Here is a 25638-nt window from a genome sequence, read left to right as displayed (position 1 = left end):
GAACAGTTTAAAAATAAGATAAAAAAGCAAAAAAAATAATAAAGAAGAAAAAAAGCACCCCTGTCCCCCCCTGCTCTCGCGCAAAAGCGAACGCAAGCGTTGGTCTGGCATCAAATGTAAACAGCAATTGCACCATGCATGTGAGGTATCACCGCGAAGGTCAGATCGAGGGCAGTAATTTTAGCAGTAGACCTCCTCTGTAAATCTAAAGTGGTAACCTGTAAAGGCTTTTAAAAATGGATGTAGATTGTCGCCACTGCACGTTTTGTGCGCAATTTTAAAGCATGTCATGTTTGGTATCCATGTACTCGGCCTTAGATCATCTTTTTTATTTCATCAAACATTTCGGCAATATGGTGTGTTTTAGTGCATTAAAATTAAAAAGTGTGTTTTTTTTTTTTCCCCCAAAAAATGCGTTTGAAAAATCGCTGCGCAAATACTGTGTGGAAAAAAAAAATGAAACACCCACCATTTTAATCTGTAGGGCATTTGCTTTAAAAAAATATATATATAATGTTTGGGGTTTCAAAGTAATTTTCTTGCAAAAAAAAAAAATATATTTTTTCATGTAAACAAATAGTGTCAGAAAGGGCTTTGTCTTCAAGTGGTTAGAAGAGTGGGTGATGTGTGACATAAGCTTCTAAATGTTGTGCATAAAATGCCAGGACAGTTCAAAACCCCCCCCAAATGACCCCATTTTGGAAAGTAGACACCCAAAGCTATTTGCTGAGAGGTATAGTGAGTATTTTGCAGACCTCACTTTTTGTCACAAAGTTTTGAAAATTGAAAAAAGAAGAAGAAAAATTTTTTTTTCTTGTCTTTCTTCATTTTCAAAAACAAATGAGAGCTGCAAAATAGTCACCATGCCTCTCAGCAAATAGCTTGGGTGTCTACTTTCCAAAATGGGGTAATTTGGGGGGGGGGGGGGTTGTGCCATCTGGCCATTTTATGGCCTTCAAAACTGTGATAGGCAGTGAGGAGTGAAATCAAAAATTTACACCCTTAGAAATCCTGAAGGCGGTGATTGGTTTTTGGGGCCCCGTACGCGGCTAGGCTCCCAAAAAGTCCCACACATGTGGTATCCCCGTACTCAGGAGAAGCAACTGAATGTATTTTGGGGTGCAATTCCACATATGCCCATGGCCTGTGTGAGCAATATATCATTGACAACTTTTTTGTAAATTTTTTTTTTTTTTTTTTGTCATTATTCAATCACTTGGGACAAAAAAAATGAATATTCAATGGGCTCAACATGACTCTCAGCAATTTACTTGGGGTGTCTACTTTCCAAAATGGGGTCATTTGTGGGGGTTTTGTACTGCCCTGCCATTTTAGCACCTCAAGAAATGACATAGGCAGTCATAAACTAAAAGCTGTGTAAATTCCAGAAAATGTACCCTAGTTTGTAGGCGCTATAACTTTTGCGCAAACCAATAAATATACGCTTATTGACTTTTTTTTTTTTTTTTTTTTTTCAAAATTTTCAGTCTTTTTCCGTTTTATAGCGCAAAAAATAAAAACCGCAGAGGTGATCAAATACCATCAAAAGAAAGCTCTATTTGTGGGAAGAAAAGGACGCAAATTTTGTTTGGGTACAGCATTGCATGACCGCGCAATTAGCAGTTAAAGCGACGCAGTGCCAAATTGTAAAAAGTGCTCTGGTCAGGAAGGGGGTAAGTCCTTCCGGGGCTGAAGTGATTAAGTAACCCCTGAACTCTTGGGACTTGAATAGGGCTGCAACTAACGATGCTATAAAATTGCATTGATTACTGTGCAAATGTGACAGGCAGTGAAGGGGTTAACCACTAGGGGGACACAAGGGGTTAAATGTGTTTCCTAGGGAATGCTTCTAACTGTAGGGGGCGGGGACGTACAAGGGGAGGAGACCGATCAGTGTTCCGCTGTACTGGGAGCACAGATCGCTCTCCTCTCACCTGACAGGACGTGGATCTGTGTGTTTACACACACAGATCCACGGTCCGGCCCGGTTAACGGGCAATCGCGGGGCACACGCACCGGGTCCCGAGCAACGCGGCGGGCGCGCGCCCCCTAGACGGCCGGAAACCCGAGGCTGTCATATGACGTCCACCCAGGATGGGAGATCCCATCTGTGGACGTCATATGTATATACGCGGGTAGGGAAGTGGTTGATATGTAAAGTTTTTTTAAAAAAAGGCAATTTATTCTTAAATATCTCTAGGCAGTGGTAAATATAAATAACCAACTATATGGTTAGGGAGCAAAATCTCTAATCCACTCTGAGAATAACAGACAGAAGAGATATACTGTATATACTATTAGAGAAGATACTGTATATACTGCTATTAGAGGAGATATACTGTATATACTGCTATTAGAGGAGATGTACTGTATATACTATTAGAGGAGAGATAGTATATACAGTTTATATCCTCTAACAGTATATTAAAGGGTAAATCTGGTAAATATCATCAGACTCAGATCCATTTTTTTTATTTCTAAAAATAAACAAACATGTCTTCCTTCAAAAAAATTTTTAAGAACGTTGGTTCGATTTTCTAATCGTTGGGGGGGGGGGGGGGGGGGAGTTAAATCGACGTCGTTTTCAACCACAGTGATGGGAAAATTAGGAAACTTCTTGGTCAAAGGAATTTTCAGACAATGTATATGGTTTTTGTTCAGAAATTACATTTTTTATAAAAAAAGACTGTTAAAAACAAGTGAAAATTTCATGAAATGAAAAATTCTTTCATTCAGCGAATGTAGTAAGATTTTTCGTCTGAATATTCTCGTCTGAAAATTGATCCAAATGGCCAGCATAAGGCTCGGTGCACACCGATGCAGTTTGCTTTTGATCTGTCTCTGCAGTGCTTTTTTGCTGTGTGATTTTGCTTTTTTTTTGGCCCATTTGTTGTTGGGCTGATGTAAAAAACACAAATTTCTGCAAAAACACATTACATGCTTTTCTGCAGCTTCTCCATTGAAGTATATTGAACCAAAAAAGCACCGTTTTGTGTTTTTAAAAAAAAAAAATCCCTGACCTTTTCCAAATATGCAGCGGCTGAAAAAAAGCATAGTTACAGTAGCGATTATTTGCTATTTTTGTACTATAAAGGGCTCATTTTTAGTTTTTTTTTTTTTTTTTTTTTTTTACCCCGTTATGTTACTGGCCGATTAATCGATTATTAAATTAACCGATTACTATTTTCATAATCAATTAGTTGTCGATTAATCGATTAGTTGTTTCAGCCCTAGACTTGAATATAGTTTTGTCGGCTGCGTAGAGTAGGTAAGTATGATATGTTGGTTTAAAAAAAATAAAAGGGTTTACAATCACTTTAACAGCTTCCTGCCCCAGCCATAGTACATAAATGGCTGGACAGGAAGAGCGCCGCTATGGGTGGACACACCCATACAACCTCCACATCAGCGGCTCGTGAGCAGCTTCTAGAGCTTGTACCCATGTGTCCAGTGATTGGTTCGTTGCTTGGAGATAGCTGATCACATGACATGGTATAGGTCCAGTGAACTACTTATGCCTATACTATGTGACATTTACGGTGTTAAAATTATATCTTTGTGTAACACACACATTTTATTTACTTTCATCGTTTTACCAAGCGTTTTGGCAAAAAAACGTACAGCTTCAAAAAACTATCATGCCTTTTACTAAATGCCTCAGACTGTCTACTTTCCAAAAAGGGGTCATATGGGGGGGGGGGGTTATTTGTACTGTCCTGGCATTTAAATGGCATCTAAAGAATATACACTTCTGCTACTAATAACATAATACATTTTGGTCTAAATTCACGAATAAAGAATTATTTGCTAAATTTTGTAGCAAACACTAAACCCCCCCCACCCCCCATTTTTGTTTTTATATAGCAAAAAGCACAAAACCCAGTGATGATTAAATGCCACCAAAAAGTGCAATCTCTCTCCAAAAGTGCTAAAAATTTCATATGAGCTACCGAAATACTCCTTTTTTGCCCTCACTTCCTTATTATTATTATTATTATTATTATTTTTTTTTTTTAAACAAATCGTGCATGTTATATACGGTCAAGTGCACTGATTTTTGCATTCCACACATCCTATAATCCATAGTGCCTTGTTCATCTCTGGAGCAAGCAAGAGAGAGTGGCTACATTCCTAAATACAGTGGGACCATAGAGAACAAATGTAGCCACCCTCTAACAGGAAGTCAGATTACAGCAGCAAAAACAAAGGAATTTGGAGGAGGATAAGTAATAGCAGGTGCTTTAATTTAAGAAAGCTTTGTTAACTAGAATTGTGGTAAATAATTTTAGTGTTGGGGTCTATTCACACAGGGGCAACACGACTTCCAGCGCGACTTTGGGAGGCAACTTGGACACGACTTGAGTATGAATCACAGCGCGACTTGGGGCAACTTGAAGTTGCCTCCAGGACAGGGGACTTTGCCAGTGGCCAGTCACATAATAATCAGCTCTGTGGGAGGGAGGGGTTTGCCTAGAAAACTATTTTTGAACTTCCTGGAAAGTTGCTTCAGTTAAGACAGGGGATCCGACTTGGAGGCAACTTCCATTGAAATCAATGGGTACAAGTCACCTAGAAGTCGGATTGAAGTAGTACAGGAACCTTTTCTGAAGTAGGAGCGACTGCAGTAGTGTGCATTAAGACAGATCCATTCACTTACATTGATTTTTTTTTTTCATCTAACGCGACCTGAGGAGACTTGGGGCGACTTGAAGTCGGATCCAAAGTTGTCCCTGTGTGAATGGACCCTTACTCTAATCTTTGGGTGCACTAAATTAAATATGCTTTTGAATAATCGTGATTCATCAATTGAACTGTTTAATTTATTATATTATCTTTTTCCCTTCTAGTTTTTCTCAATCTTCTCTTTTGCAACATGTGGGGGTTACAAGGGACAAACAAGCCTATTTGTTACATGCCCACAAAAGAATATTACGGATAACCAAACTATGACGGCTGATTTTGGGTACCCATTTCAGTAAGTATAACCACCCAGTCTGTGTTTTCTGACCTTTTTGTAAAGGCTACATAGGTTATTGCCATCTTCTATCTTCTAGAGCCTCAGCCTAAAGGACAACTTTCCTGAGAGAAATGTGGATGCCATTGACTATTTTCTGAAAATGATAGTTTCTGGCTGTCATTGGTTTCAATGCCTTCAGTTGTTGACCTGTACGAAGTATGCAGCAAATAGTTAGGACTCCCTGATCTGCATACATTTTGCGTCAGTGACTGAAAGCATTGAAATCCTGGCATGACATTAATATCAATAATGGTAACCCCCCCCCGATCAGTGCTGCCTGTCTGTGTTTCATGAGGACCTGATCGGACAATTCATTGCTTTCTAAGGAGCGGCAGATGTCAGCGGACATGTGCCGACATCCGATGTGAACCTGTCCACTAAAAACAAACGGATGTCTGGTAGCTTGGTTCAGAGGACAGATGGTCCGCTTCCATCCAGCCGCCCATAGAGGAAAGCGGGCTGTGATGCGGAGTGGACACAGACCTGTCATCTGTCTGCTCCGTGGGGATCAGCAGAGAGATCCCCTGCTGAGCGGGCTTATCCACTGGCGGACTCCACCAGTGGGAAAGGGGCATAATAATCCTTTCACTGCCAGAGCTGTTTTTTAATTGTTTGGTGTTATTTTATGTTTTTTTCACACGTTTGAAAAATCTGTTTAGGCCTGAAGATTATTTAAAACCCCCCCCAATCGTTATGTATTTTCTGAAAGCAGACCACCTAGAAAAAAAGTAATGGTGACAAATTTTTATGTCATACAAGTTTTGCGAAAGGGTTTATCAGGTGCAAATTTTCAGTAAAAAATGCACTAAAAATAATTGTAGGACACACACAATGCATTATTACCTATTTTTGGAAAACCAAAGATGAAGGTTTCCTGAGTAACTAGATACCCATTGTATCAAGCTTTAAAATTGTGCCTGCCCATAAGATGACGACAAACTTCAGTACCCTATATTTTTTTTTTTAAACCATTCTTTAAATGTCCTTGCAGGTCATCACTTCAAAGTTTAAAGGTTAACTCCACTTTTCATGGGGGGAGATACGTTCGTAGCAGCCTCATCCATTGTGGATGTCGGAGTCATATTCTGATCAATATAGGCCAATTTCCCATGCTATGTGGTTGCCAGCGAAAGACTGGCCTCCGATCTTGTTCCCATCCCTTTCGTTGTCATTTAGAATATGGGACAGATTGTCTAAGCCTTATAATTTCAAATCGCCCCATAGTCCATTAACTCCCTTGTTGCAAAACAAGGACTTCACCCCCGGGCCTCACCCATTTGGCTTTCAAATGGTGGCCCAACCAGGGCTTCCTGCGCATCGCAGACTTATGCGATCACAAGGAATGCTATTCAAACAAATCTTAATAGAAAATTTTCAAATGCCAGACTCACAATTTCGATACAAATTACATGCATACTTTATCTTGCAAATGTGATCTTGTAACTATGTCACCTATGGAATATTTATGTCACTGGTATGATAAAATCCGTGGTACAAATATTGTGACAATAAATTGATACTACCACCATTTTAATCTCCAGGGTGCTCTCAGAAAATGTTTGTTTTTTTGTTTTTCTTTTTTTGTTTATTTTTTAAAAAATAATCACACTTAACCACTTGCTGAACGCCATACTGGCCTTCTTTGTCCTTTTTATAAAAGCAGGGGAAGGCTATCGTCTGTCAAATTTTTTTTATTTGTATCTGGTGCAGATTTTCCTTCACTTCCTGTCTATTGAAAATTTTATCAGATTGATGGTAAATCACTGAAATTGAGCCCTAAATGGCAGTAAAAACCTCAACAGGAGGGGTCTACTTCTCCACATTTTGGGTTTGATATACAATATGTAAACTCGAAACAACAAGCATTTTGTGTTTTACTGCCTTTAGATCTTTTAACGTGGGAGTAAACTCCCATGCATGAATTTTGCCTGTAGGTAAGCCTAATGTGTAATAATAAAAAAAAAAAAGTGTGTGTGTGTGTATATAGATATATATCTGTGTGTGTGTATGTATGTATGTATGTATATGTGTGTGTGTGTGTGTGTATATATATATATATGTATATATATATATATATATATATATATATATATATATATATATATATATATATATATATAATGTGTGTGTGTGTGTATATGTATGTATATATATATATAATGTGTGTGTGTGTGTGTGTGTGTGTGTATATGTATATATATATATTAGGGCTGTTACTATTATAAAATTTTTGTGTTCGATTAATTGGTGTGTGTGTGTGTGTGTGTGTGTGTGTGTGTGTGTGGTGTTGTTTTTTTTTTTTTTTTTTTTATCGACTAATTTAGATTAATTAAAACGCACATACAGATCCAACTACTTTTTTAGCTGATTTAGCACCGTTGTTATGACAACGGCCAAAGCCGGACATAGTGGGGCATGGCTAGGACGTCACACATCATAATCGCAGCCTCACTATGCCCATAATGCAGTCTCACCGATCCCATAATCGCAGCCTCACTGTAGTCTGTGCCTGGATTACACAGTCTGCGGGCATCTCCCAGTGTCTTGGAGCTGAGTGTGAAAACTTTGGCCGCACTGTGCGAGAAGTCCCGCTCTCCTCCTAGATCAGCTCGTGTGATAGACACAGAACACTGTGTCTATCACACGAGCTGATCTAGGAGGAGGGCGGGACTTCTCGCACAGCGCGGCCAAAGTTTCCACACTCAGCTCGGAGACACACAGCGGGAGATGCCCACAGACTATGTATGACATAGTGAAGGAGGAGGGAGCGCTGCAGCCACAGCTTGGCCCAAAGCGGCCACAGGGCAGGCAGCCTACCGATCAAAAAAAATTAACGATTAATCGAGTCCCTCTCTCCCTCTCCCTTGTTAAACATAAAAGAAGGTGTACTGATCCAATAAAATTGAAATTTATAAACCTCAATATAATGCATTCCATTACATACTTATAGATGACTTGAAAGGGTGTCAATAGCATAATGATTCCTATTCCATAGTGCTGACATTTGAGCGGTCGCCCACACCGGCGGACCGGACGCCCCTATGGGAGCCTGCTCCGTCCAGAGACCGAGGGGGGTAGATGAGTCTAAACCAACTATTAGTAAGTGTCAGAACCTAGGTTCAAAATACGTTCAAGTATCTTGGCTATCTGTGGTATGCATACCAAGAGTAATTTTAATCACATGGAATGGCTATCCAAAACTAGGGATAGAAGAGGTAGGAAAGAGGAGAAGGAATAGAAGAGGGGGGGGGGGGGAAAGCCAGATGGCAGAAAGAATAGTTTGGGAGGATAGAAGAGAAGGGGGGGTGGGAGGGGGGGTGAGACAGCGGGCCTCATTCCTTTGCGGGTAGATCGGTTACGGATCAACAAATGCGAGTTAGGGAAATTTCAATCTCTCAAGGATTACTCGCTGATGAGAGTCTGTCCTTCAATTTATCTGAGGTAGAGTAATGCCTCCAAATACTCCAGATGAATGAAAACTTTGCTTCTTTTTCTATAGATTTAGCCTGCATCTCCTTCATAAGCATAATATCATGTATCTCAGCCACCCACTCAATAAGGGATTGGGGGGAGGTAGTTTTCCATTATCTAGGAATTAGTTGTCTCCCCGCACTAAGGAAGAATTTGAGGAGACTATGTTTTTGGGATTTAATGGTACCGGGCAAAATGGAAAGAAGTGCTATAAGAGGGGAAGGCATGAGTGGCTTGTCATATATCAGTATAGATTGGAAAATTTGTGTCCAATAAGGACGGATTATGCTGCATTCCCACCAGATATGATTTACGTACTCTTCGCAGAGTTACATCTCCAGCAGATATCAGTGACCGATGGGAACATGATCTTGAGAGCGGTTGCATTTTGGGGGTCAGGGGAAAGACCCTGGCAAAAAGCTTGCTGATATCTTCCTGTTCACTATGCCAGGGCTGAACTCTTATCAGCAATCTTTAGAGGGGGGTGTTCTGTAATCTTGTCCTAGGGTGAAAATGCTGATCCTCCTATAGATACAGTATGGTGGTAAAAATGGAGGGAATTTGAAAGACAACAAATGCAGCCAGAGTATTACATTTTTGTTCTGGGGTTTAAAGCGGATCTTCACTGCATCCTAGCACCACAAATGAACACTAACTAACACTAATTTATGTTTAATATTCAAAGAAAAATCCACCATCCATCCTTGTCTCCATGCTTTATTTTGTTTAGAAATCTAGCTGTAGCCATCTTGCGTAAGGGCAAATGATTCATGTAGCATTTACTTCCTATAATCCATCTTCCCTTAGCTCAAGCATGCATGCGGGAGAGTGCTTAGCTGAGAAAACCACTCCTCTCCCGAAGATTATTGGGATATATGACATCGCTTGCCTAGGCAAGAAGTGAGGAAGTAACTGAAGAAATTTAAAAATAAAAAAGTTTAAAACAAGTAAATGTGATATACTTTCCTATCTATTTACTAATGCTAGCAGCATGAGGATTAAAAATAAACAATGTTGATTGGGAGAGAACTATGCTTCGATGAATTTTCTAGGCAAAACTTAGTCAAGTCTCATTCCACTATTTTGCTTAAAAAAAACTAAAGACTGGGAATTCAGTCAGGTGTTTTATTGCTGGGGAAATTGCCTACAAGCTTTCCTACAAGTGATATTTTAGGATGCCTCATATTTTTTTTTAAATAAAGTTTAAAAAAAAAAATTTATAGACGTTAACTAATAAAGCCTGCACATTTAGTTAGTTTGATAACAATATGTGCAAATAGTTTTAAAGGCTCTTTCACACGGACCGTTCAGGTCCACCGGTCAGTTTTTCAGGTGGACCTGAACAGATGCTCCATGCATCTCCTATGGAGCAACGGATGTCAGCGCTGATGTGTCCGCTGACATTCGATCCACACTGCTAAATCCAGACTATCAGATCGGATGAAAACTGACAGGCGGATTCTTTTTCATCCGATCCCCCATAGAGGAGAGCGGGGCTCTGACTCTGCTCACTGTGCAGACGGACTTGGCTCAGCGGGGATCAACAGATCCCTGCTGAGCAAACGGAGTCTGTCCAAATGGACATTACTGTGTGAAAGAGCCCTTAAGAATATAAAAATTGGTAGGGAGAATTATCCATAGGCATATTATGGATAACTCATAATTGCCTATATTGCATCTATTTACCTACTAAACATTAGAACAATGGGGGGATTTCACAAAGCATTGCACAGGCAGATTTATCTGCAGCAGTTTTTCTTTTTGTAAAAACTACAGTTTTCCCTCTCAGGTGCAGACTTGCACTAGTTTCTATTCACTCTGAAATAGAAACTGGTGGTGGCGCAGATGGACTTGAAACAGGTCTACCTGGTGCACACTACTTCTGAGAGAATGACACAGGAAGCTTGAGTAATTCCTCTGAATGTTTTTAATAAAGAATACTAATTTTTTTATTTTTTCATTTTTGTTTTGTGATTTTGTTTTTAGGCTGAATACTGTTATATTCAAAGGCATTGACAATATCTGTAACACAAAATGGCTACCGTTCCACCTCATCGGGGACTATTCTTCTCCAGCACAGTTTTATGTTGCCATTGCTGTATTGGCTTTCCTTTACTCTATGGGTGCCCTTGTATTGTATATTGGGTACAGGCATCTTTATCAAGACTCTAAAAAACTGCCACTAATTGTAAGTACTATCCATTTTGTCTGTTTACACTATTTTATGTTTACTGCCGTTTAATGCAACATACAGTGCTGCTCAAAATTAAATATATAAGAAACTAATTTAAAAAAAGGAGTGCATGAAATTAATATATCCATAAATATATAACATTTTTTTTTTTTTTTTTCCGGCGTGTATGAGCACTGAAGTCACTATGACAAGCCTGGGTTCACACAGGAGCAGTGCAGGAAACTGCATGTGATTCAGAAAGGAATCGCACTGTATTCCTGTTCAAATTGCATGTGATTCTTTGTAGTGCGATTTGAGCCCATTCATTTTGTAAGGGCTCAAATCGTACTGCAAAGGTATCGGTTTCAGGTATCTGAGCATTTGCATGAGTACAAGTATTTACTTATCTTAATCGTATAGGACACGGGCAACTCTTTCATACACCATGGTTTATAGGCTTGTACCTTCAGGTGATTGGACACTGGCCTGCTTCACTACTACAGAGGTAGTACATCTGTATTGGTGCAACCTTGGTAAAACTTTTTGGAGCCATACCCGGATCCCACGCTGTGTGGATGGCCCGTAATGTTGCTTCGGGTACTGAATCCTATGTAGGGCACTCACCTTGGCACTTGATGCAGTGCATTGTTAGCCGCAGGGTGCTATACAAGTCCGTGATCCATCACTATGGGACTCAATCCCCAAGGACCCCTTAGGGGGTGTATCCACTGTGACGGGTTAAGCCTGGACTTTATATAAAGTCCAGCATCTTGGACAAGTAAGACAGGGTCACTCTGTGTTTTGACTGTTGCTGTGTAAAAAAGGGCTGTGTCGGTGTATACACTTTTCAAACTTGTGCTAAAATTCAACCACTCAGAGCTCATTCTGAACTGCATGAGTAGGTGTTTCATCACACCACTGGTCGCACAACTTACGTCACTTCTGCCTAGTGCCCTTTTAAGGTCCTCAGGTGCTTCCTCCTGTCTTTTCGCCCCAAGGAGTCCTTGCAAGTTGGTCTGGGTTAAAGAGTACACTTATCCCATCTTCCACACTTTAGGAGTACCCCCCAGGGTACTGTAGCTATGACTGAGACCAGGCAAATGGGAGCCAACTCTAACCAGCAGGTTAACATCTGCTCAACATTCCACCTCAAAGTGATCATGCATCACTTGCACTGAAGCAAGAACCAGTTTTAATGCTGGTTTCAGCATTCAGGTCTAGCTTATCTTCAGACACACAAGCTACTTAACAAATGCAGAGTTCTGTGCAACTGTGTGACATTTTTTCAGACAGATTACGGCGTTCGTTCAATAATGTTTGTTCAGAGCTCAAACTCTCCCCCTCTTCTCCTACTCCCAGTTTTTTCAACTGGAGTGTGATCCTGATTTGCCATTTCTAGAGGATGCTGAATTGAAGAGGATGTTGAGGCAGTGATGGCAGAAGCTACAGGATATTTATTTTCCCCCACAGTCCCTATAATGAAGAGGCAACTTCAAGCAACATACTTGCTAATTTTGAAAAGCTCATTGTATCTGTCCACAAAAGCCTTGACATTGTGCAGGATGACTCTCCTCCATCTCGCCATGCCCCTTTGGGCACAAAGAGACCTAAAACTCCCAAAACCTTCCCTAATTATGAACAGATAGCATATGCAGTCTACGAGGATCGGGTCACCCCTGTAACTACATGACGATTGTTGTGCTGCCCTGAGCAAAGAAAAATGGACATGTTGAATAAACCTGTAAAGCGATCTAATCATGTATGCCCTATATTATACTTTGTGTATGATGTAAGTAGACAAAGTGATGCTAACATAATGAAAATCAATGGTACATGATGCTTGACAAGCTGTGAGAGGAAATGATTAATGTTATAACTAATGTGCTCTAAATGAGACATCCAAACGTTCAAGTGGTAGTAAACTCCTTTTTCTAGTGCTTTTACCTACAGGTAAGCTTATAATAAAGGTTACCTGTAGATAAAATGAATATCTCCTAAACGTGCATCGTTTAGGAGATGTCACTGGCTGCTGCTCACTGGAATGTCACCAGCGTATGTGCTCTAAAGGGAGGGTATACTCGTGCCGTCCCTTCGACTTCTCTCGTGAAACATGTAGAGGATTACGTTTTGGACCTACATCTTTTCTCCCCATATACTTGTGGGGTTTACCTGTTCTCTCTTTAAATCACTTGTAACTGTATGCAATAACTATTTTATACATTGTTGTATCCAATGTCCTTTTTATTTATTGGAAAAAAGAACATAAATAATACTTTTTATTTTACTTTGTCTAAATATCTGGGTACCGAGATAGTCCACAATTTTTGTTGTCGTGGGGCATTTTTTGGAGTAGCCCCTGACACCCACTTTTCACCATTCTAAGTTCAAGGATGATGGTGCCCATCCCTATTTTTCTTATTTAGATTGAGGCATTACCTTTGTATAAAACACCTCCTGTATTAGAGTGCCTCCACTCTGGATGAGGGGACACTTTTTGGACAGCAGCATTGTCAGTCTGGAGGGAGTGGAGTGTTGATGTACTAACATATTTAAATACAATTTTTTTTTTTTTTTTTCCTTCATTGTAAGCTACACTGTCAGTGGTAGATGGTTTGTCTCAACACTCTAATTGCTACATTAGCAGGACAGTTTGTTCTGTTGGAAAGACAGACTTGCTGGCCAGAACAACAGGTGTGGAAATAAAGCCTAGAAAAGAAAACTAATGCAGTCATCACATCTAAGAAGTGGTAAGCTGCTAAATACGTTTGCTTTAGGGTTTATTATTGTTTTAAGCCTTTTAGGGATGCAAAAGACCTCTTGTTTAAAACTGAAAAATGGATCCCCCACCCCCCCTTTGGATGATTTGCTCTCTATAATGTGAACCTTCAATGATTGTGGATTAGAAGCATAACGATAAATACAATTTTTGGCCACATTAGTGCTCTTATGTGTATTTTGTTAGTCGGTCTTGCATCCAGTGACATAAACTTCTTGTGGTTTGACCTACAGACTGTATTCTGCAAAGAGTACAAGTATACTGCAAACACATGATTACATCTTTGTGTTTGTTCCACATGTCCATTTTTCTCTCATCAGCTCAGTATAACTATTTCATGTAGTTAAATATACTGTACATCTACCATTCCTGAAAATTTGAATTTCTTTAATTTTGATTTATTTTTTATTTTTTTACACTCCTTTTGGTGTGTTTTTATGTTCTTGGGTGTTTTTTTTTTTTTTTTTTTTTTTTTTTTATGAATAAACAACATATTTTATTTTATGGGATAGGATCTAGTTATTTATATAGCTGGTGTATTGCTTTTTTGGTTCTTCTCTTACGGCCGTTTTTTACCCTTTTTTTTTTTTTTTTTTTTCTTTTTTTGGGATCAGTTTGGTGTATAATGCAGTTGGGACTGCCAACTTTTTTTTATTGAATTGAATCTTTAAATAAACTTACATCTGACAATCTTTTAACCACTTAAGCCCCGGACCATTTTGCTGGCCAAAGACCAGAGCACTTTTTGCGATTCGGCACTGCGTCGCTTTAACTGGCTCCCAAACACAATTGACCCCCCCCCCACAAATAGAGCTTGCTTTTGGTGGTATTTGATCACCTCCTGCAGTTTTTATTAATTTATTTTTTTGCTATAATAAATATCCCCCAAAAATATATATTTAAAAAAAAAATGTTTCCCCCAGTTTGGTTTGCGCAAAAGTTATAGCGTCTACAAAATGGGGGGGGGGGATAGTTTTTATGGCCTTTTTTTTATTAAATTTTTTTTTTTTTTTTTTTTTTTTTATACTAGTAATGGCGATCAGCGATTTGTATCGTGACTGCGACATTATGGTGGACACGTTGGACAATTTTACCGCGATTTTGGGACCATTTACATTTATACAGCGATCAGTGCGATTTAAAATTGCATTGATTACTGTGTAAATGTGACTGGCAGTGAAGAGGTTAACACTAGGTGGCACTGTAGGGGTTAAATGTGTCCTAGGGATGTGTTCTAACTGTAGGGGGGATGGGCTAGCTGTGACACATCATTGATCATAGCTCCCGATCACAGGGAGCTATGATCAGTGATGCTGTCACTAGGCAGAACAGGGAGATGCTTGTTTACATTAGCATCTCCCCGTTCTTCCTCTCCGTGAGACTCGATGTATTGGGGCTCCGGGCCAGCGCGCATGCGATGGCACAGCGGCAAATTCAAAGGGACATACAGGTACGCCCATTTGCCCAGCCGTGCCATTCTGCCGACGTACATCGATGTGCGCTGGTCGAGAACCGGTTAAGTGATCTGGTCATTGCTTAAGGTGTGCTCATGTATGCTAGCATTTGTATTAGCAGTCAATTGGTCCCCGACAATTTTGTAGATTTTTTTTTTTTTGTTTTGTTTTTTAAGTTCAATTTGTTTTGTGTCTGGCTGCACTTTCAATCTCCTCGAAAAAATAGGAGGTACTGTAACATAAACAATCGATTAGAGATACTGGACACTTGTTCTTTATGGCTTATGATGCTTTATATCATGAGCCATTTCAGCTATGTTTGCCTCTTCAATTAATCCTCTATTGGGCAAAATATGTTCTAGAGGGTTCTCCCAAGCTGAAGCCATTTTTTACTTCAAGGAGTTCAATATTTGCTGAGGCAGTGTGTGAATTGGCGTGGTTTTTGTTGGATTCCCTGGAACCTGATATGGGATAAATATCAAAAGTGGCTGTAATCTCCATTCATATATGCAGAATGCTAGCAGAAGCTCTCCTGTAAGAGGCACCTCACACAAATTCCTTTTCCATAAAGATGTCCTTTTTGGTGAGGCACCTAATCTCAGGTTACAGGTGGGAATGTGTTTTGGGGTGTTTTTTATTATTTTTTTAATTTTTTTTTTTTTTTTTTTTTTTTTTTTTTTATTTTCAAGGAACAGAGTTGTACAAGTATATAAAAGTACAGTACCTAAACTTTTGGTTTTTGTGCCTAAACGGCAAATCAACAGAAGGCAATATAGGTACAGAGCTGTGCCCTGTTCGATATGACCAGACATAAACCCCTGTTATCAACCTAAAATAAAAATGATTTTTTTTTTTTTAGCTTTCCCTACATCTGAAATGCTTATCTTGTCTCATCCTGGATACGTCTTAAGCAAAGGTCTTTCTTCCACAGAAAAAAGTTTTCTCAGTTTTTATGCTCGACATCTGAGATCCTAAAGGAATACCACCGTGAAATTTTCCATGAGAGTTCTGGGTCTGATGGTGGCCTCCTCAAAAGCTGTACCCTTTCATCCAATTCCATTCAAGAAATCTCCACTAAACAGTCCATCAACATGGAAAAAGCAGGGTCTTTCTGGAAACTCCTTGTCTTGTCAAAAGAGCAAGAAAGGAAAGCGGAAATTCTAGCACCAAACCGGCCCAGAAGAACCTGGTACGCAAACCGTACTCGGACTCTTTGCAAAAGATACCTGGACTCATCCCAACAGGCCAGATTGGCTTTCCCAAGGCCCCTCTATTCCATCCTGCTTCGGTCTATGGCTGACTGTTGAAGCCCAGGTCTTAAAGGATAGTGGGGTCTAAGAGTCTGATTTCAAGAAAAGCTGCTTCCCAGGAAGATTTACTATCACACCTGGACAAACAGAAAAATCACTCCCAGAGTTTACTCCGTGCTATGCATTCTGGCCTTCTTACAAACAGGCTTTGGACCAAATTCTAGCTCTTGGCACTTTGAAAGGGCAGCTTTTAGCCTTACCCTAACTTTCCCAAAGGCCTTTGGCTTCACATTCCCTTTATAACAAAACAAAAACTTTTTAATTCAAGGTGTTTCTCGTATCAGGCCTACTTTTTGAAGTACCCTGTGCTTCCATGGGACCTCGTTTTTGGATCTTTTCTGCCTTGCAGAATTCACTGTTTGAAGCCTTGGAAGTTCTTCCCAGCAAAGTAGCCATTCTAGTGGTCATCAGGTCTGCTAACATGTCTCTGAACGGGTAGCCTGTTCCTGTAGAGAGCCTTTCCTTGTACTTCACAACAACAAGGTTGTATTAAACCCTAGACCTTCCAAAGGTGGTCTTAGCTTTCGATTTTAAAGCGGAGTTCCAGCCTCTCAAAAAAAAAAAAAAAAAAAAAATGTGTGTGTGTATGTACACACACACACACACACACACACACACACACACACACACACACACACACACACACACACACACACACACACACACACACACACACACACACACACACACACACACACACACACACACACACACATATATATATATATATATATATATATATATATATATATATATATATATATCTATATATATATATATATATATATCTCCAAATTGGATGGTACCTGGGCCTCGGGCCTCGTGTCCAAAGAAACGAGGTTTTACCTGTAACGCTTCTCTTTTTAGAGAGCTGGACCCTGGGACCCAGTATTTGGTTTTTTCAGCCATATCCCTGGCAGGGTTCTTTACGGGGCCAGAACTGCGGATCCTCCTATTCAAGTGGGCCCCAGTCTCTGAAGGTTTCTCAAATGGAGCCCACCGTGAGAGGTGAAGATTAGGTCTGTTATACAGAACTCTGCAGCTGGATAAGGTAAGGGAGATTCCTCAAGGATTTTTTAATTCTAGTAGGTATTCTCCTTTAAGTAAATGTATGCTATGCCTATTGTCGCCACCGGGGGCTGCCAAGAGCACATACCTTGTCATGCTTGTCTGTCTGTGTCCACGCTGCACGCTTCTCCAGCCAGACTCCAGGTAGGATGGGTTGGGGGGCTCTCTCCTTAGGGATGATTCCCATTCCCCCCCCATGATTTAGGGGGGCCGGGTGGTCTGAATAGATAGCGGTAATTACCGCGCTACCGGCGTTTTCAGCGGATTCCCCATCCACCGGTCTTCTCTCTCCTCCACCCCAGCCTCCCCTCCATGCTTGGCCCGAGGATCGGAGCCTCGGCTCGCGCGGGAAGCGCGCGTTTTTGAAAAAACCGAGGGGGGGCGGAGCGTTAGCGCGACGTTCGGCGTGATTATACGCCCACATCGCTGGCTATAAAGTGCACTCTTTTTCAGATGCGCACAGCCTATGGGGGGACACAGAGCTGACGTTCGCATGTGAGGTGGGACACAGGCATTCTCCCAGGCAGCATTTACTTTAAAACACCAGACTGGGCATTGGTAGCAGCGGCAGTTGCTGAATTACATCGCTCAGCAGTCTGTTTTGGTGATGCCTCCGCTTTGTTGCTTTGCACTATGGGTAGAAGAGGTACAGGTACCCCGAAAACCAGAGGCTTTAGGGGATCTCCCTCGGGCTCTGAGGACCCCCCGTCTGCAGCACCTTCCCCCCCTGTGGGACCGGAGATGGCTGGCCAGGGTGAGCCATTAGGGTCAGGCCTGCATCTGCTTCTGGCACTTCAGCCCCTGTATACATTACGCAGGAGGTTTTTTCCTCAACCATTAATGGGCTAGAGGAAAGACTAATGGCCTTAATTGCGTCTTCACTCAGTGGGAGAAAACGCACTAGGTCTCCCTCCGTTACCCAGGACCCTCAAGCTGAGGAACTCTGGGGGAAAAAGGAGAGGAATCCCTCTCAGAGGATCGGGATGGGACTGATGATTCCTCTTCTGAGGAATCAAGTGGAGAAGGGCCCTCTTCAGCTTCTCAGGATGAGAAGGTGCTAGTTCAGATCCTTGCTGGATTGGTCCGCTCTACATTTAAGTTGCCCGTATCTGAGTCAGTTAAAGAACCCTCCTCTTCTTTGGGTTCACTGAAGCCTCCTCAAACAACACATACTTTTCCTGTTCATAATTTACTGGAAAAGCTCATTTATTCTGAGTGGGATCACTCAGATAAACATTTTATAAACCAAGAGAAGGTATTTTTACCTCCAGGCAAAGATCAGTGCCTTAAAAGAACTGATTCAGGTGGTCAGGACAAAAAAAAGTCGTCCTGTTCGCCTTTGTATGAGGCTGCTGGGAAAGATGGTGGCTTCATTCGAAGCAGTTCCCTATGCTCGGTTTCATTCGAGACTGCTGCAACACAGTATCCTGTCTGCCTGGAACAAGAGAGTGCAGGCATTAGATTTTCCGATGCGTCTGTCTTCCACAGTGCGTCAGAGCCTCAGTTGGTGGTTAATACCTGAAAAAAAGAAATCCTTTTTACCGGTTACCTGGACAATGGTAACAACGGATGCCCATCTTTCAGGTTGGGGAGCAGTTCTGGAACAGTCTGCGGTCCAGGGGGAATGGTCCAAAAACGAGAGGACCTTACCCATCAACATTCTGATCTGACATGCGTATCTAGCCCTAAAGGCCTGGACTCTCTACAGGGATGCCCTGTCAGGATCCAGTCCGACAATGCCACAGCAGTGGCTTATATCAATCATCAAGGAGGCACCAGGAGTCGTGCAGGTCTGGACGAAGTGAACCAGATTTTAGTCTGGGCAGAAAAACGTGCCATGCATATTGGCAGTTTTCATTCCGGGAATAGAGAACTGGCAGGCGGACTATTTGAGTCGCCAGCGGTTATTCCCAGGGGAATGGTCTCTTCACCCTGACGTCTTTTGGGCCGTATGCCAAAGATGGGGGATTCCAGATGTAGATCTCTTTGCATCCAGATTCAACAAGAAGATCAACAAGTTTGTGGCAAGAACAAGGGATCCTCTTGCATGCGGGACAGATGCATTGGTGATTCCGTGGCATTGGTTCTCACTGATTTATACATTCCCTCCTATTCTGCTACTGCCACGATTCCTTCGCAGGATCAGTCAGGAAAAGAAGCCGATACTTCTGGTGGCCCCAGCTTGGCCCAGAAGAGCTTGGTATGCAGAAATAGTAAAGATGACAGCGGGTTCCCCATGGACCCTACCGTCACGTCCCAGACCTGTTATCTCAAGGTCCAGTATTCCATCCTGCCTTACAAACGCTAAATTTGACGGTCTGGCTATTGAAACCCATATTCTGAAGAATCGTGGGCTTTCAGGTCCTGTGATCTCTACATTGATCAATGCAAGGAAGCCAGCTTCCAGAGTAATTTATCATAGTCTGGAAGACTTGTGTATCCTGCTGTGAAGCCAGGGGTTGGCATCCCAGGAAATATGTCATAGGTAGAATTCTTGACTTTCTACAAATGGAATTAGAAATTAAGCTGGCCTTTGAGTACCATCAAGGGCCAGGTCTCGGCCTTATCAGTATTATTTCAACGGCCACTTGCTTCACATTCTTTGGTCCGAAACTTTATGCAGGGGGTGATGCATCTTAATCCCCCGGTTAAGGCGCCCCTAAACCCCTGGGACTTGAATTTGGTTTTGTCAGTCTTGCAAAGACAGCCTTTTGAACCAATACGTCAAATTCCCTTGATCTTGTTGACAAAGTTAATTTTTCTGGTAGCCATTTCTTCTGCTAGAAGAGTATCAGAATTAGCAGCTCTTTCCTGTAAAGAGCCTTATTTAATCTTGCATAAGGATAGAGTGGTATTGCACCCTCATCCTAGCTTTTTACCGAAGGTGGTTTCAGATTTCCGTCTAAACCAAGATATTGTTCTGCCTTCCTTTTTCCCAGATCCTTGTTCTACGGAAGAAAGGTCACTACTTTCTTTGGATGTAGTAAGAGTAGTCAAGGCCTGTCTGGATGCAACTGCTCAAATTCGCAAAACGGATGTTTTGTTCATACTGCCAGTAGGTCCCAATAGAGGACAGGCAGCGTCAAAGTCTACCATTTCAAAATGGATTCGACAAATGATTATTCAAGCTTATGGTTTGAAACAGAAAATTCCACCTTTTCAAATCAAGGCACACCCCACAAGGGCTATTGGTGCTTCTTGGGCGGTGCATCACCGGGCCTCTATAGCTTAAATCTGCAAGGCCGCAACCTGGTCTTCGGTCCATACATTCACCAGATTTTATCAGGTGGATGTGGGAAGGCATGAGTATATCGCCTTTGGACGTAGTGTGCTGCAGGCAGCAGTACGAGGTCCTCAGGTCTGATTACACCCTACGTTGTGTGGTCCCCTCACCTCAAATAGCATTGCTTTGGGACATCCCATCAGTAATTACTGAGGCTCTGTGTCCCGTGATGTACGAGAAAGAAAATAGGATTTTTATAACCGCTTACCTGTAATCCTTTTTCTTTTGAGGTACATCACGGGACACAGAGGTCCCACCCCTCTTCTAATACACTTATATTGCTTTGCTACAAAACTGAGGTATCCCCAGTAAGGGGAGGGGTTATATAGGGGGTTGAACTTCCTGTCAAGGGTGTGACCAGTGTCCAATCACCTTGTGATACTACATAACCCATCAGTAATTACTGAGGCTCTGTGTCCCGTGATGTACCTCAAAAGAAAAGGATTTTACAGGTAAGCTGTTATAAAAATCCTATTTTTTTTTTTTTTTTTAAAGTCAGCAACAGCAAATGTAGCTGTTGACTTGTAATATAAGGACACTTGCCTGTCCAGGGATCCCACAATGTTTATTTGTCCATTGGCTCAGATGCAGGCACCGGCATTGCAACAAAGGGAAACCAGCAGTGAAGCCTTCAGGCTTCACAGCTGGCTTCCTACTGCGCATGCGTGAGTCACGCTGCGCTTTCTGAATGGTCCAGTCGCCTTCTGGAGGAGGACGGGCTGATGTAAAGGCAGAAATGATGTACCTTGCCATGGCGAGGTAGGACGGAAGTCCAGCTGCAAAACAACAAAATACAAAGCAGAAAAAGAGATTCAAAAACGAGGGATGTGTGGGATGCTCGATTTTGTTCTAGAACTAGTTTCATTTTAGCCTAAAACTCTGCTTTGAGTACCTTGTGCTCTCATGTTTGTGCTCTACTCCTAAACACCCAAAGGAAGTCTCCTTTTCATATTGCCTGGACATAGTCGGTGTCATTAGTGACATCCTTATGGGTAGAGCTACAAAGGGATGAAGCTAAGGGGGGAAATACTGGGAGTATGCTATAGGCCCCCTAATCTGAGGGCAGAGAGAGATACGGATCTCCTATCGCAATTTGGATTAGCAGCAAGGGTGGGAAGTGTTATCGTAATGGGGGATTTTAATTATCCAGACAGACTGGGAGGGAGCCACGCATTCGTCTAAGGCTCGCCAGTTCCTAAATGTCTTGCAGGACAATTTCATGGTTCAGATGGTAGATGCACCAACTAGAAATAAAATGTTATATATGAACCAAAGAACTGCGCTTTAGGATAAGTATATGGGTTCAGAGACTAAGGTTGCTGCCTCCCTTATACAAAGTTCCTATACAGGTTCCTTGCCAGAATATTGTAAGTAAAATTGTTTGGGTATATTGGCGCTACCTAAAAATGGTTATACTCTGGGATAGCCTAAAGTATAGCACTCCCTACTAATGTTCATAGATCTTAGGTGTGCAATATGTATGAACCCCCTATTACAGTATGGGTGGTCCTACGATCAGTATGAATCCACTACTCATATATTATGGAAATTTATGATAATTACCAAGTGTCGCACAGCTTACTGTGTCATACAGCCTTTGGGAAGGAAGCCAGAGGCTGCATACCATACTATGCATTTATTAATAACCATATATCTCTATGATGGTATATAGATATTGTGTTGTCCTGATTTAATTGTATGAACAACATATATTGTATTGCATAGAACAAACCAGAATATAGCAGATCCAACAGTTAAAACTACAACATATATTGCAAACGTCCCATATATTGCTGTTATATAATTTATTCAGGTTCCCACAGGTGACTTGTGTGCTCCAACAATTTGGTGACTCTCGTGCTCCCCCTTTGGTTACTTACTCACCAACTCCCAGAACCCCACCAGGGGTATGGTGCTTTTGATATAATTCGCTGGGTCACTCCACTTGTTCCATCTGTCAGATAGTCAGCTACCAAAATCCACACTGGGGTAATCCACCTGAATTGGGGGATGGGTCGCCTTGCTGCTGTGTTTTGTGTTGGATGTCTCCTATGCTTTCCAATCCTTGGAGGTATTGCTTCCCCTCAAATATTATAAAAAAGGAGAGCTTCCATAGCGTAATAAAGTTTGATACTTTATTTAAAACTTCATATACCCGCAATACGGGGTTAAATAACCATAATGGGTATGGCTGATGCAAAATTAATTAACAAAAAATTAAAAACTTAAAAAATCAAACAGAAAAAAATGTATATGATTTTTAAAAATAACAAAATGACAAAAAGTAAAAAATAAAAAATAATAACAAAGTAAAAGAAGTCCAGGTACTATTGTATATTACTGACCAAGTTAGGTAGGACAGCATTAGTACCAAGCTAGATAGAAAAACAGTCCCTCCAATCAGGCATAAACAGTGCAGTGGAGGTGTGTAAAGCACCAGGCTGCTAAGCACCGTCCTCCTCTCTCGTATGCCCTAGAGCAGACTGACAGAGCGTGATGGCGTTGTGCGCGCTTCGTCACATGACGTCCTCAGCAACGGTGTCACACTCTTCCCTCTGCTAGATTTTATAGGAGGAGAGTGCCTTCATATTCAACCTCCCCCTTATATTACAGGGTTAGATACAAGTATGTTTAATGAAAGGTTAAGCATGGGCTATGTGTAATGCAGGTTAGTCTTCTATTTGCCACATAATAAAGAAATAAAAGTTTGGTGTACATATAAACTAATTTGTTGTGCAATCATTATGAAGGCGCTCTCCAAATACAGTTCATTCACATCATTTATAATGAACGGAACTCCCCCTACTGGTTCAAAATGGAACAGCGGGTATATTGATTCAGTATACACGTAATTTAGAGAAAGTTTTTTACATAGTATCATATCCAGAGTCTATAATCAGGTTTCAGCATAGATCCTACTGTATAACTACATCCCCAGCTGTTACCATATGGTCAACTTATATTTTCTATAGGGCATACGAGAGAGGAGGACGGTGCTTAGCAGCCTGGTGCTTTACACACCTCCACTGCACTGTTTATGCCTGATTGGAGGGACTGTTTTTCTATCTAGCTTGGTACTAATGCTGTCCTACCTAACTTGGTCAGTAATATACAATAGTACCTGGACTTCTTTTACTTTGTTATTATTTTTTATTTTTTACTTTTTGTCATTTTGTTATTTTTAAAAATCATATACATTTTTTTCTGTTTGATTTTTTAAGTTTTTAATTTTTTGTTAATTAATTTTGCATCAGCCATACCCATTATGGTTATTTAACCCCGTATTGCGGGTATATGAAGTTTTAAATAAAGTATCAAACTTTATTACGCTATGGAAGCTCTCCTTTTTTATAATATTTGAGGGGAAGCAATACCTCCAAGGATTGGAAAGCATAGGAGACATCCAACACAAAACACAGCAGCAAGGCGACCCATCCCCCAATTCAGGTGGATTACCCCAGTGTGGATTTTGGTAGCTGACTATCTGACAGATGGAACAAGTGGAGTGACCCAGCGAATTATAGCAAAAGCACCATACCCCTGGTGGGGTTCTGGGAGTTGGTGAGTAAGTAACCAAAGGGGGAGCACGAGAGTCACCAGACAAATTGTTGGAGCACACAAGTCACCTGTGGGAACCTGAATAAATTATATAACAGCAATATATGGGACGTTTGCAATATATGTTGTAGTTTTAACTGTTGGATCTGCTATATTCTGGTTTGTTCTATGCAATACAATATATGTTGTTCATACAATTAAATAAGGACAACACAATATCTATATACCATCATAGAGATATATGGTTATTAATAAATGCATAGTATGGTATGCAGCCTCTGGCTTCCTTCCCAAAGGCTGTATGACACAGTAAGCTGTGCGACACTTGGTAATTATCATAAATTTCCATAATATATGAGTAGTGGATTCATACTGATCGTAGGACCACCCATACTGTAATAGGGGGTTCATACATATTGCACACCTAAGATCTATGAACATTAGTAGGGAGTGCTATACTTTAGGCTATCCCAGAGTATAACCATTTTTAGGTAGCGCCAATATACCCAAACAATTTTACTTACAATAGAAATAAAATGTTACTGAATCTACTGGTTACCAACAATGCAGACCTGATCACGGATGTGGAAATACGGGGCAATTTAGGAAACGACGATCACAGCTCAATTGGCTTCAGTATAAAATACACAAATGGGAAAGATAAGGGGGATACAAAGACGCTGAATTTCAAAAGATCCAGCTTCCCTAAACTACGAACCTTGATAGAAGGCATGCATTGGGATAAAATCTTAGGAACAAAGAACACAGAGGAGAGATGGGTTTACTTTTAAGAACATATTAAAAAAGGGCATTAGCCAATGCATCCCACTTGGTAATAAATTTTAAAAGAGTGAACAAAAGTCCTGGATGGCTTAACTCCAATGTAAAAATGCATATAAAAACAAGGGAGAAGGACTTCAAAAATACAAGGTTGAGGGATCATTGTCAGCATTCAGACTTTATAAAGAATGCAACAAGAAATGTAAGGGTGCAATTAGGTCTAAGATAGAACACGAAAGACACATAGCGGAGGTGAGAGAAAAAAAAATCTCAAATTATTTAAGTATATAAACAGTAAAAAAAGGGAGGACAGACCATATAATGGCCCCATTAAAAAATGAGGAAGGACATCTGGTTACAAAGAATGGGGAGCTGGTGAAAGGCAATTTATTCTTCTCCTCCAGTCTTCACAAGGGAATCGGGGAGGGGCTTCAGTAACCAAAACTGCAGTGTTTATCCTCATGACACATCACAGGAAGCACCTCCCATGGTTAACAGAGGACAGAATAAAAATTAGACTTGGTAAACTTAACATTAATCACTGGGACCAGATGGCTTGCACCCGAGGGTACTTGGAGAACTCGGTCAAGTAATTGCTAGATCATTGTGCCTAATTTTTACTGACTGGAATGGTACCAGCTGATTGGAGAAAAGCCAATGTAGCACCAATATTTAAAGAGGGCCCAAAATACATCCCTGGAAATTAGACCAGTTAGCATAACATCAACAGTATGCAAACTCTTGGAGG

At 41.0% G+C, this 25638-nt stretch overlaps 1 protein-coding gene across 1 annotated transcript in view; it reads left to right on the top strand.

Moving 5' to 3' along the window:
• The window catches only part of SYPL1 (synaptophysin like 1), a 103879-nt gene that overhangs the window by 37517 nt on the left and 40724 nt on the right, over nt 1–25638 (top strand). The window contains exons 2-3 of the mRNA XM_073619655.1: nt 4848–4975; nt 10475–10676. Of these exons, the coding sequence (XP_073475756.1) occupies nt 4848–4975; nt 10475–10676 (330 nt within the window). The remainder of the gene's footprint in view (nt 1–4847; nt 4976–10474; nt 10677–25638) is intronic.

This window comes from Aquarana catesbeiana, linkage group LG03, assembly GCF_042186555.1.
Source record: "Aquarana catesbeiana isolate 2022-GZ linkage group LG03, ASM4218655v1, whole genome shotgun sequence".
In the NCBI taxonomy this organism is placed as follows: domain Eukaryota; kingdom Metazoa; phylum Chordata; class Amphibia; order Anura; family Ranidae; genus Aquarana; species Aquarana catesbeiana.
The sequence above is the reverse complement of the archived record's forward strand: the minus strand, read 5'-3'. Positions and strand labels throughout refer to the sequence as shown.